At 43.4% G+C, this 13,747-nt stretch overlaps 1 protein-coding gene across 1 annotated transcript in view; it reads right to left on the bottom strand.

Annotated features, from left to right (window-relative positions):
• LOC139376145 (adenylate cyclase type 1-like) overlaps nt 1-13,747 on the bottom strand; it is a 67,001-nt gene that overhangs the window by 38,020 nt on the left and 15,234 nt on the right. Inside the window, exons 2-4 of the mRNA XM_071118387.1 lie at nt 13,535-13,684; nt 13,074-13,192; nt 5,559-5,670 (exon numbers count right to left, since the gene is read on the bottom strand). Coding sequence (XP_070974488.1) covers nt 5,559-5,670; nt 13,074-13,192; nt 13,535-13,684 — 381 coding nt within the window. The remainder of the gene's footprint in view (nt 1-5,558; nt 5,671-13,073; nt 13,193-13,534; nt 13,685-13,747) is intronic.

Raw genomic sequence — 13,747 nt, forward strand, 5'->3', positions numbered from 1 at the left:
TCCAAGGTGCTACTGTATCTGCTAGCACTGGTTTAACTGGGGGGAGATATCGTCTTACTGTACAACAGGAGAGGTACTGTACTACTAGACCAAGCCACCTACAAGGACATATCCATTAATATGATCCCTGAGTGTTCAAACTACTGGAAAGACAGATCACATATAGCTCCAAAATGAACACCCTCTGTTAAAAAGGAGAGGCGCAACTAGGCTCCCTGCTAGTGAGTATTTATGAACGTACTCCACTATATAAACAACCAAACTCTACCTTTTTAATATAAACAAATGTGAGCAAGCAGGGATGAAACTAGGGTGAAACCAGGGTGAAACGTCCATGGTGTGGGTTAACACAGTGAGCCTATAACAGATGGTGGGTTGTACACTAGAGTCTGGCTACAGTGAGGCTATAATAAGTAGATAGAGTCTGGAGTTGTGGATACGTGAGGGAGAGGAAAGCCCTGGTGCTTAGAAAGCCTCCTCTCCTCTCAGTCCTCTCTCTGTGCTGCGCTGCGTCTCTTCTCCTGTCCCTGTGTTAGTTCATCTGATCTGCCCAGTGAGCTAGGGCTTAGGGGGCAGATTCAGACCCAAGCCATGCAGGATTACTCGGGCCCTGTCACGTGACCATACCACCCATGCGCAAACTGTATGGCCATGATTAGAGAGAGAGAGAGAAAAAGGGAGAGAGAGAGATTATATTAAGCAAAACAGACAGCACCATTTTCTTTTATTTTTTACAAAATGTTTACGGATAGCCAGGGGCACACTTCAACACTCAGACATCATTCACAAATGATGCATTTGTGTTCAGTGAGTCCGCCAGATCAGAAGGAGTAGGGATGACCAGGTGTTCCCTTGATAAGTGCATGAATTGGACCATTTTCCTGTCCTGCAAACCATTCAAAATGTAACTAGTACTTTTGGGTGTCAGGGAAAATGTGAGTAAAAAGTACATTATTTTGTTGAGGAATGTAGCGAAGTAAAAGTTGTCAAAAATATAAATAGTAAAGTAAAGTACAAATACCCCCAAAAAACTACTTGAGTAGTGCTTTAAAGCATTTTTACTTATGTACTTTACACCTCTGCCTAAACGTTGTGTGTTCCGTCCGTCTTCAAGGTGACAGGGTGTAGTAGAGAATGTCATCCAGACAAGATGGCCTGACCATGGCTCTAGCACATCAATATTGTGTTATGTTAAGGTCTGTCATTGTATCAAATCAAAACTAATTGTATTTGTCACATGCTTTGTAAACAATGGATATAGACTAAAAGTGAAACGCTTACTTACAGGCCCTTTCCAGCAATTCAGAGAAGAAAAATAGATAAAGAATTGAAGAATTGTAAAATAATAACACAAGGAATAAATACACAATGAGTAACAATAACTTGGGGTACCAGTACTGTGTTGATGTGCAGGGGTTTGAGGTAATTGAGGTAGATAGTCTTAATAGTTGTGCGCGGCCACTCAGTCTTGGGAGAACAGGGATTACAAGAGGGGACTAAGCACGCACCTCTGAGGGCCCCCCCCCATGTTGATGGTCAACGTGGTGGATATGTTGCTGCCGACCCTCACCACATGGGGTGGCCTATCAGGAAGTGCAGGATCCAGTTGCAGAGGGAGGTGTTAAATCCCAGGGTCCTTAGTTTAGTGATGAGCTTGAAGGACACTATGGTGATGAACGCTGAGCTGTAGTCGATAAACAGCATTCTCATGTAGGCGTTCCTTTTGTCCAGGTGGGAAAGGGCAGCGTGGGGTGCAATAGAGATTGCGTCCTCTGTTGATCTGTTGGGGCGGAATAGGAGTGGGTCCAGGGTGTCTGGGAGGATGGTGTTGATGTGAGCCATGACCAGTCTTTCAAAGAATTTCATGGCTACAGATGTGAGTGCTAGGTGGCGATATTCATTTAGACAGGTTGCCTTAGCATTCTTGGGCACAGGGACTATGGTATCAACTAAAACATACGTCAGTCCCTTCCCAAAAGACGTTATGGGACATGGGATTTCTGTGCTCAGCTGTGTCCATTGGCTTCTCTGACACTCCTTTACACATTGTTGATGATCTCTGTGTGTGTGTGTGTGTGTGTGTGTGTGTGCGTGCGTGCGTGCGTGCGTGCGTGCGTGCGTGCGAGCGCGCACACACACACACACACACACACACACACAAACAGGACATAAGAAGAAATATCAAAGAGTCCGATTACAAATGGAAGCCCACAAATGAGTGGAGGGAACAGAGGGAAAGGAACATGAAATATAACAGGGGCATGAAATATGCAGTTCAGGGAAGCAGGCTGTTGTGTGTCAATTCAACAGACCAGAAACAAGGAGCTGGTCTAAGAGCTGAGATGCAAAGTGGCGTTGAGAGGAGATTGGAAGAGAGAAAGAAGAGAGAGGGGGATAAGAAAGCTCTGTATAAACTCTACCATGGAAACTGAAAAAAATCACACACACACACGAGCCAGAGTCATTAAAAGTTATTGCATAATAATGCTGTATAAATCAGCAGAGTATCTCTCTCTATTGATTCCGGTGCTTGGTAGACAGAGAGAAACCGAGAGAAACATTGTTTAAACAGTTCTAGAGGAAGAGAGGGATGAGTGGAATGTCTTTCTTCATCACGTACCAACTGTCTTAGGGCCAGAAGTGTTTCCTATAACCACGTGACCTGATCAGGAAAAGACCCTAGTTATGGGTTATGATAGGGAGTTTGTCCTGATCAGGTCACATGATTCTGGAAAAACAAAAGGCCCTACGGGTTACGAATGTGTTATGAAGTCCTCATTTAGGTTAGATGCCCTTTAAAAGGTACACTATGCAGAAAACGCTCCACCATTTCCTGGTTGCTAAATTGTAATAGTTTGCCTAATTTCAGTTTATGTGACAAAACAAGCACGTATAGTTTAGAGAATCATTGTACCATCTAAAAATATATATTGTATTTTCAGCTGTTTGAAGCTGGTGTATAAAACCAAATGTAAAAGATTCAAAAACAAAACTTAAGAACGGGAAAAATAGAAATAGGGCACATAGAACAGATCTACCACTTCTTTCAATGATAAAGCAAGAGACAGATCTATAACTCACATTACTCTGTACATTTGGTCGGGTCGTCCCAAAAAGTTACATATTGCAGCTTTAAATAAAAGGGATAACCCATAGTTTAAGATAGAAGGGGCTAACCAAATCAACAGTAATGTTATTTTTGTCCCTTTAATTTTGACACAATCACAGAGCAACATCAATAGACCCTAAGGCGCAGGGAGGAGAGTGATAGAGAGGCTGTGAGAGAAGCCAGCGTGAAACAGTCAGCACAGTTTACAAAGAAACAGACTGAAAGGGAAGTGGGATCAAGCTCGTTTTTTTACATGCCTAAAGTCAAATGTGATACCAAGTCATTGCTCATTTGCATTGTGCATGTCTTAGAGAGAGAGAGAGAGAGAGAGAGAGAGAGAGAGAGAGAGAGAGATGGGGGGTGGTGGGAAAGAAAGAAGCATGAGCAGAGGGTGAGAGGAGAGGAGAGAAAGAAAGATATGAGTGGGAGAGAAAGAGAGGAGGAGTCGGTTTGAGGGAGGATAATTGGAGAGAGTAGTGTGTTCTTGGCCCACTTCCCCGGTGGCGAGACAACAAGTCCAACAGTTGGACAGGTGGTGTGGGGATGGTGTTGTCGACCAGCAGGACTGACGAGCTGAGACTCTGCCCGGTGGACATGTGGCTTCGCCCGCTCCTCGTCTTTGACAGGGAGAGACTGTGTGTGTGTGTGTGTGTCTCAACTTGTGTGCTTGTGCGTATGTGTGTGCCTGTGCGTGTGAGTGTGTGCAGCCTGTTGTGGCCTGGCAGAATGAATCACTTGCGGTGCCACTTATCACAGTGACTGGGTCTATGGGTCAGGACACAGGGTGAACCTCTGGTGAGGGAGTTAAAGTCTGGGGACAGTTGTCACTGTGACACAATACACATCAAGCTTATGGGAGATAGCTTAAAGCTTAATGTGAAATGTGGTTCTTGCATGTCAGCATCTACTATATACTGTATTTAATCTCTCTTTCTCTCTCTCAGTTACTCTGACTTGTGAGGCATTAGGTTGTAGGACTGTATCTGTGCCAACAGGCTGCCCAGGACCTTCTTATATGAATAATGTAGGCAAAGAGCATTGAAGGCATGGTAATATATACAATTGGGAATAATCCCAAAATTACCAATGTCACAACAGTTTCTAGATATTCCATCTGAAAATTACACTGTACCCCCATGACCGCCCTTCATCACCTTTAGTCAAACTGCAGTCGTCTTGTCTGGTTTTGTTTTTAATTGCATGTAAACAAAGAGACTGAAAATAGCCGGTCCGATTTGGCCAAGAAAATGTTCTATGAAAGCAGAAAAGGGTTGGCTGTAATCCCGTGGATTAAGGGATTGCACAGGCACATGTGCACAGTGTATATAATTGGGGCCAGATTACATGTAGTTAAGAGAGGTGGGAGGATGATCTGCTGGGTGTGTGTGGTTGGGGTTGGAGAGCTAGGGGTGAGGGGTGACGGGTCTGACACCTCTAACTCCAACACAACACATATGTTTCAGCCTAATATCAAGGTCTGGGATTCCCTGTAGAAGGGGAGGGGTAGGGTGAGGCTACTACAGCAATCATGCCTGTTGAGAGGTGAATATACATTATATTAACTATTTACACTTTCTCTTGTGATAACAATGATAACTGCAACAGCAAAAACCGACCAAAAATACTACTAAAGTACAAAATGTTTATTTTTTTGGTCCAAAGCAAGACAAAAGTTGCATGGACTTTCGCGGCACAAACATAGCAAGAGAGTTGCTAAGAATGAAACGCAATATATTGACCGAAGGAGCGTTCACATCTGTTTCCATTGACGCCGAATGTAAATATTGGGACGTATACAACTCGGACTAGTCCGCTTAACCCCTCCCCTCCATCCAGATCATTCAAAACGATCACAGACAAGACATCTGGAATGGATTAAGAGTCCCGTCACCTCTGCCGCAGACGAGAGCACGTGTGATTGTACCAAACATATGTGGCCCTGATGCCACTGATGACATTCTGGAAAGCTGGAATGACAGCTGTGAGAGAGTCTGACAGCCTGACATGAAGATGCACACGATCCATATCGCTACGGGTCAAAACCAGACCCAAAGCCTAGACAGACCAGGGAGCAAAAGGACAGTCCTCTGGTCAAAGACAAACTGAAAACATTGGGCAATTGTAGGTCAAAAGGGGATCAAAATTGCCTGTGACAAATGAACAGATAACATTTTTCTCAATGATGCACCAGCAATTACTTAAATGAATGTACCAAAGCAAAAAATCACCAAAGTACATGACTTGGTATTCGTACTTCAACAACAAGCACCAGGGTAGCATGTAGATGAGGATCAAATATGCTACAGTATAACAACTAAACAGCCGATTGCCCATGCTAGCATGTCTAGGAGCCAGCCTTTAGAATAGGGTGAGCATGATGAAAAGTAGACCTACGGTAAGTGTCACCAGTAGAAGCTCAAAGTGAGAACAGGAAAGATAATAGACTTACCGTGGCCAGCTCATCAAACTTCCCAAAGAGCTCATTGAGAAGTTTGACCAGCTCCTGGGCTGTGCACTGAGACGCCAGGCTGGTAAACCCCACAATGTCAGCAAACAGGATGCTGGAAGAGAGTGAGAGAGAGAGAGAGAGTAGAGATTAGAAAAATGAGAGAGAGAGAGAGTTGGGGTTGAGGAGAGACATAGAAATTAAACATTCCAAGATGACAGGTACAGCATAAGCTTCCTGATATAACAGTGTCGCAGACCAGAGATGTTAGATCGCGCCGACGAGGGATAAGAGATGAGCATCGCGTGCTAGGTCAGATTGTTGAGGTGAGCATTGTCTCTTGTGATAATTTGCTTAGATTGAGATTGAACGGTGACAGCCAATGAGATGATCCATGTTCTGTTCCATTGCCTGACAGGCAGTGAAATCAAGCAGGACTCAGAATAGCAACCTGGATTGTTCTTCCCTAGATCATTCTCATAGGGATCAACGCAGAGCCATGGCCTGTTAGGAGTTAGACAACATACACCTCCCTAAGTAGTTAGTATCTGTTTTACCATTATGAATGCACTTTATGTATCCAGTCCCCCCCATTTGAAGAAGTCATTCACCTGTAGTGTATTAAATGTAGTCAAAAGTTTAGTATTTGGTCCCATATTCCTAGCCCTAATGACTACATCAAGCTACAAAATTGTTGGATGCATTTGCAGTTTGTTTTGGTTGTGTTTCAGATTATGTTTGGATTATATTTAAAAAAAAAAAAAAACCTGTATTAGAAAATCTCTTTCTCTGAGCAATTGTATTGGTATAAAATAATATAATTATTAAAAAAATTAAGCATACAATATAGCTCAGTATAGGGCTGACCTATATGGCCAAAATATCGTATGACAAACTATTTCACATTTTTGACGACATGGCGGTATTGTAGGTTTTTTAATAAATTCTAAATTTGCTTTACGAGTTGTGCATGACCCTAGGGTGGCAACACAACATGAGTGATTTCAATGTACACACTGCTACGTAGGGCTGCACAATGTGTGCAAAAGATGTAGGCCTTATTTTTTACCAAATATTACAATTGCAATGGCACTTCGACTGAGCCTGCATCGCTGCCGGCTTCATACCTAAGTGGAATCATTTATGCCATAAGGCACCACATTATCTTTGAGTTTGCAGTTTCACACAAAATAATGGAGAGGCGTGCATTTGTTTACTGCATGTCTGATGTCAAGACTTGACACATGTAAAAGATTAAATACCTCCCAAATTAAATGTTGAACTGTTAAGGTTTATATTTTGTAAAATGACAGGGGGGGGGGGGGGGAGTGGAACATGAATTGCATCATTGAAGTCACAAGTGCCCCAAAGTTTATTGATTCTCGCCGTTCCCTGGAAGTCACCCTCTGAGTTTTGTCGGCAACACATGACAACAGGGAACCCTCCAAGCGAGTTGGTAGGGGAGAGGCGGTGGTTCGGGATTCACAATAGTGAGCAATCGGCATATGATCTAGTGGTCGAGCAACAACAACTGCGCTCCTTGAGTGATAAGGGGCTTAGTGAGACAGCGGGAGAGAGATGAGTCAAGTAGTAAACTACAAAAACGGAGTGGTGTATCACATTTAACCAACCAAACACTGAAATACCATTATAGAAGGTAATTGTGCTTATAAACCGCTATACAATAAACTAGGGTATATTTTATTATTTATTTTTTAGGCCTACCATATGTTTTTCTCATTTTTATCAAGGGTGCCAATAATATATCCCAGACCAGCCATATTCCCTCCAGCCCTGACCCCAATAAACAAATCATCCTATTAGAGCCATTACTGTGAGCAGATGTTATTAGCCCAGTGTTGAGTAATATCCTCCCCCAGCGCCCCAGCCCCAGGTCTCATGGGGCATTTAAACCCTGGACCGAGCCTCTCAGACAGCGCTGTCTCCCAGTCTGTGTTGCGCCCGCAAGACCGCATCGCCAGGCCAGGCGGACATACTGTATTTGACCTCGCCATGTAATCCTCCATCATCTCATCCAGCCAGATCTCATCACATTCCAGGGGACTTCTCTGCCATCTCCCTATTATACTAATGTGTGGTGGGGCTGAGTACTGCTGTGACGGCCCAAAAAAACCTGCCAAAACACATTTATGTTCTATTCAGTGTATAATGGACCAATAAACATTGTATTGTATCGTAATGTAGCCTAGCCTTTCTGAAGCAGCCAGGCGAGCCTAGTGCTCGTGATTGGAATGTAATCATGTTGTGTGTGAAAAGGCTTGCAAAGCAACTCGGAAGGGTTCGAGGCTAGAGGTGTGTGTGTGTGTGTGTGTGTGTGTGTGTGTGTGTGTGTGTGTGTGAGGAGCAGTTGTTGACGTCAAGGCTCTTGTAGAGACTGGTGGCAGTGGTAAAGAGCCTGCTTGATGAGATGGCATGTGGGTCACAGTGATAAAAGCCACCCTGAGCAGAGGGTCAATTACTTCCTGGATGGATAATTCTGCTGATTCTCTGTGTGAGAGAACAGGGAGGCCGGCAGTGTTGTGACACACACACACACACACACACACACGCACACACACACGCACATCATCAACAGGTGTAAAGTCCCCAGAGGGCCGTGCTCTAGAAGATCTAGACCTGTCAAGCCAGACCAGAATGTGTCAGGTGGGATTCAGGAGATGGCTGTGAGGCAACCTGCCTGCCTGTCTGTCTGGGTTACGCAACAATAGCAGACTGTCAGTAGGATTGGGCATGTTGCCAGTAATGTGGGACAATGGAGTGAGTGTGTGTGTGTGTGTGTGTGTGTGTGTGTGTGTGTGTGTGTGTGTGTGTGTGTGTGTGTGTTGCCCGTTGGTTTGAAGGCTGCAGGAAGTGGCGGATTTACAAAATTGCCTCAGGTCTTACAGTGCCTTCAGAAAGTATTCACACCCCTTGACTTCCACATTGTGTTGTGTTCCCGCCTGAATTTGAAATGTGTTCAATTGTGATATTTTTGGTCACTAACCTACACACAATACCCCCATATTGTCAAAGTGGAATTATGTTGTTAGAAATGTTTACTGATGAATGAAAAATGAAAAGCTGAAATGTCTTGAGTCAGTAAGTATTCAACCCCTTTGCTCTGGCACTTTCAGAGCTGGGCAGGGAAAAGAAATAGAAAGGAAGACAACACATTTCTGGAGTAAAAACACAGGTGCTGCCCGATCATACTGCCACTGTCGTTGAGGCAGAGGACATGTACTGTATATGTAACCCATGTATCTGATGCTGTCTAGCGAATAGTATGGCATGACAGAATCAGATACACACAGTTTTCTGTTTCACTGCTACTGAATTGTCAGTACACAAAACGAGCTAAAGGCTCTGATGCATTGCTTTTCTAATTCTCTTCCCATCTATGTTTCCCTCTCTTCCTTTCCCAGTATAATTCTGCACACACCATTGCATTCTACCTTCCTCTTTTTCCCTATTTCCTTCTCAGTGCAACACAGACACAGCTTAATGTGATGTAAATTGAGAGATGAATACAAATCGAAAGCATCTATTAACTTATCTCGTTTGCAAAGAAGATTCCCTTATCAAGGAGCATTATACTCTATGGCTGGCATTTCATGTGAGGTAATGCTCTGTAACATACTATGGCTTTTCTTAGCTTAACTTTGGCAATGTTTCATATTTTTACGTACGGCATAATATTTAAGTGTTTATAAACTACCCACACCAGCACCGTATCATAATAATCCAAGCTACCATAATCATTTCATTTCAAATCCAGTCGCGGAACATAATAACAAAGTATTGACTAAATTACTGTACCACTGTTTACTTTTCAATTGCAGCCGACCCTAATCCTATTATTCACCCCTTGCAATAGGCTTGGATCTCTTTCAGTAGATCGTCAGTGGGCACTAACTGCATGGGAACAAGGCCTAAAGCCCTTCGGTGCAGTGAGAGGCACATAGCAATCAGCAGCACTCCACTGAGATGTGTCCATATTTAACCACACACACACACACACACACACACACACACACACACATGTGCACACACACACACACACACACAAACATACACACACAGCCTTACGCTAAACAGTTTAGTGTCCATTGCATTTAATCTCCTGTAGAGGCTTAATCCCGAGGCTAAGCAAACTTCCCACCTCACGCGTCAACACCCCTCTGACAACATGAAGGAAATAAATATACAAAGTGAAAAAGGGAGAAATAAAGAAAATGAGGAAGAGGAGGAGAGTAGAGGGAGGATAGAGGAAGAAAGAGACAGAGAGCATGGAGTGGGGGAGAGGAAGACGAGGGGTTGATAATCAAGTGAAGAGTAGCAACAGGAGGGTGGGAGAGAGAGAGAGAGAGAGAGAGAGAGAGAGAGAGAGAGAGAGAGACAGAGAGAGAGAGAGAGACAGAGAGAGAGTGTGAGAGAGATGTAACACTGTACATAGCCATAATAGGACATTTGAAATGTCTCTATGCCTTTGAAACTTTCGTGAGTGTAATGTTTACTGTTCATTTTTGATTATGTATTTCACTTTCGTTTATGATCTATTTCACTTGTTTTGGCAATGTAAATATATGTTTACCATGCCAATAAAGCCTTTTGAATTCAATTGCAAAGAAAGAGGGAGGGACGGAGGCATGGAGAGAGAAAAGTGGAGAGAGAAAGGGAGGAAAGGAGTGAGGGAAGGAGGCATGGAGAGAGGAAAGTGGAGAGAGAGAGGGAGGAAAGGAGTGAGGGAAGGAGCCAAAAAAGCTCTTTGGAAGTGGAAGAGTTACTGACGAAGAAGCACTCAGTCAACCCACTGAATAAATTGCTGGTCCCCCTCCAGCGAAACCAGTGTGTTGGTCGGTAACACTCTGTGCAAGCTAATGCCATCTGGCAAACACTGACACCAACCACTGACTGAGACACAATGCCCCTCTGTCAGCTCACAAGAAGCTTTGCTCAATGCCAATTTAACCATTACAACAGCAAACCCAAGCGTCAAATCTGGAGGAAACCTGGCACCATCCCTCCAGTGTGTTCCATAACGGTGAAGCATGGTGGTGCCAGCATCATGTTGTGGGGATGTTTTTCAGCAGCAGGCACTGGGAGACTAGTCAGGATAGAGGGAAAAGTGAACGGAGCAAAGTACAGAGAGAGATCTGAAAACCTGGGCCAGAGCATTCAGGACCTCAGACTGGGGCGAAAGGTTCACCTTCCAACAGGACAACGACCTTAAGCACACAGCCAAGACAACGCAGGAGGGGCTTCGGGACAAGTCTGCGAATGTCTTTAAGTGGCCAAGCCAGAGCCCGGACTTGAACCGGATCAAACATCTCTGGAGAGACCTGCAAATAGCTTTGCAGCGACGCTCCCCATCCAACCTGACAGAGCTTAAGAGGATCTGCAGAGAAGAATGGGAGAAACTCCCCAAATACAGGGGTGCCAAGCTTGTAGCATCATACTCAAGAAGACTCAAGGCTGTAATCGCTTCCAATGGTGCTTCAACAAAGTACTGGGTAAAGGGTCTGAATACACACATATATATATATATACATACATACACACACAATCTAAAAAACAGTTTTTATTTTGTCATAATGGGGTATTGTGTGTAGATTGATGAGAAGATTTTTTTTTTAAATCCATTTTAGAATAAGTATGTAATTTTACAAAATGTGGAAAAAGTCAAGGGGTCTGGAAACTTTCCGAATGCACTGTATATGGTACATTTCAGCTGCAGGGCAAGATCATCTTTGCAAGCCCCCGAACTCTCTCTCGGCACATGACATTCCGTTGCTAATTTAAATTGAAAATGATTATGTCAATGTCAATTGAAATAACGTTACTGGTTACCTTAATCACTGTAATCACATTTTCAAGTAATATGCCAAACGCTAGTTACAGTTGAAGTCGGAAGTTTACTTACACCTTAGCCAAATACATTTAAAAACTCAGTTTTTCACAATTTCTGACATTTTATCCTAGTAAAACTTCCCTGTCTTAGGTCAATTAGGATCACCACTTTATTTTAAGAATGTGAAATGTCAGAATAATAGCAGAGAGAATGATTTATTTCAGCTTTTATTTCTTTCACCACATTCCCAGTGGGTCAAAAGTTTACACACACTCAATTAGTATTTCGTAGCATTGCCTTTAAATTGTTTAACTTGGTTCAAATGTTTCCGGTAGCCTTCCACAAGCTTCCCACAATAAGTTGGGTAAATTTTGGCCCATTCCACTTGACAGAGCTGGTGTAACTGAGTCAGGTTTGTAGGCCTCCTTGCTCGCACACGCTTTTTCAGCTCTTCCCCCAAATGTTCTATAGGATTGAGGTCAGTGCTTTGTGATGGCCACTCTAATACCTAGACTTTGTTGTCCTTAAGCCATTTTGTCACAACTTTGGAAGTATGCTTGGGGTCATTTGTAACCAAGCTTTAACTTCCTGACTGATGTCTTGAGATGTTGCTTCATTATATCTATCCACATACATTTCCTTCCAGTCCCTCCTGCAGCAAAGCACACCACAACATGATGCTGCCACCCCCGTGCTTCACGGTTTGGATGGTGTTCTTTGGCTTGAAAGCCTCCTCCTTTTTCCTCCAAAAATAATGATGGTCATTATGGCCAAACAGTTCTATTTTTGTTTCATCAGACTAGAGGACATTTCTCCAAAAAGTACGATCTTAGTCCCCATGTGCAGTTGCAAACGATAGTCTGGCTTTTTTATAGCGGTTTTGGAGCAGTGGCTTCTTCCTTGCTGAGCGGCCTTTCAGGATATGTCGATATACAGGACTAATTTTACTGTGGATATAGATACTTTTGTACCCGTTTCCTCCAGCATCTTCACAATGTCCTTTGCTGTTGTTCTGGGGTTGATTTGCAGTTTTCGCACCAAAGTACATTCATCTCTAGGAGACAGAGCGCGTTTCCTTCCTGAGCGGTATGACGGCTGCGTGGTCCCATGGTCTTTATACTTGAGTACTATTGTTTGTACAGATGAACCTGGTACCTTCAGGCATTTGGAAATTGCTCCCAAGGATTAACCAGACTTGAGGTCTTGGCTGATATCTTTTGATTTTCTCATGATGTCAAGCAAAGAGGCACTGAGTTTGAGAAATTGTGATACAGTGAATTATAAGTGAAATAATCTGTCTGTAAACAATTTTTGGAAATATTACTCGTGTCATGCACAAAGTAAATGTCCTAACCGACTATAGTTTGTTAACAAGAAATTTGTGGAGTGGTTGAAAAGCAGGTTTTTCAACCACTTCAAATGTATGTAGAATACTTCAAATGTATGTAGAATACTATCATAATGTGATCCTGCAGACATTCATTCAGCTTTGATCTAATTAAACAAGCACCATTCGTCAAAGTAACTTGTTATCTGGGCAGCCGAATGAGTAGAGCAGACCCAGAATTCAGCCATTCGTAGCCATTTCGTTAAAATGATCATCGGAGCTAACCAATGTTTCTACCCCTGACGCTGGGTTGGGAGTTTTGGAGTTTGGATGGGTGTCCTACCTGACGTTGTCGTGGCGTTGGATGTAGATCTTGTGGAAGATCCTTTCGGGAGGCTTCAGGAAGTCTTCTTTCATCTCCATCGCCACGTTCCTGGGCAACAAACTCATCAGAAGTCGCTCCTGTGTGGGTGGGTGAGAGAGAGAGAGAGAGAAGGACGGCGTGAGGAGAAGGAAAGAGAGGTATACTTAAATGTCAATCAGACTTGAGAATATGAGAGGAGAGTGTTGGTGGTGGTGCAGATAAGAAAAGTGAGAGATAAAAGGTGGTGGAACAAACGGAATTGGAAAAAAAAGTGTGAATGAGTCACCAAGTGTGTTTAAAGAAATAATATGAGAGAAATATAGAAGCCTGATTTTACCCTTATGCCTTCTGTTAATGTGTGTTTGTGTGTCTGCATGCTGGTGTGTCCGTGGGAATTTGTATGTGTGTGTGTGTGTGTGTGCGTGTGCGTGTGTTTATACCTGTTTCTCATTCTCATCCTCCATGCGTAGCCTCTCCTCGATGCAGTTGCGTGCCTGTAGGAAAGCCTTCCTCTGTGCTCGCTCAGTCAGGATGCGCACAAACAATCCAGAGAGGTTCACACTGGTAAACAGCACTGTGTTGGCCACCAGCTGCAAGCACAAACACCACATCATTATGCCACTTAGCATACATAACCTCATAATCTTTCATCC

Source organism: Oncorhynchus clarkii, chromosome 20, assembly GCF_045791955.1.
Source record: "Oncorhynchus clarkii lewisi isolate Uvic-CL-2024 chromosome 20, UVic_Ocla_1.0, whole genome shotgun sequence".
Classification (NCBI taxonomy): Eukaryota; Metazoa; Chordata; class Actinopteri; order Salmoniformes; family Salmonidae; genus Oncorhynchus; species Oncorhynchus clarkii.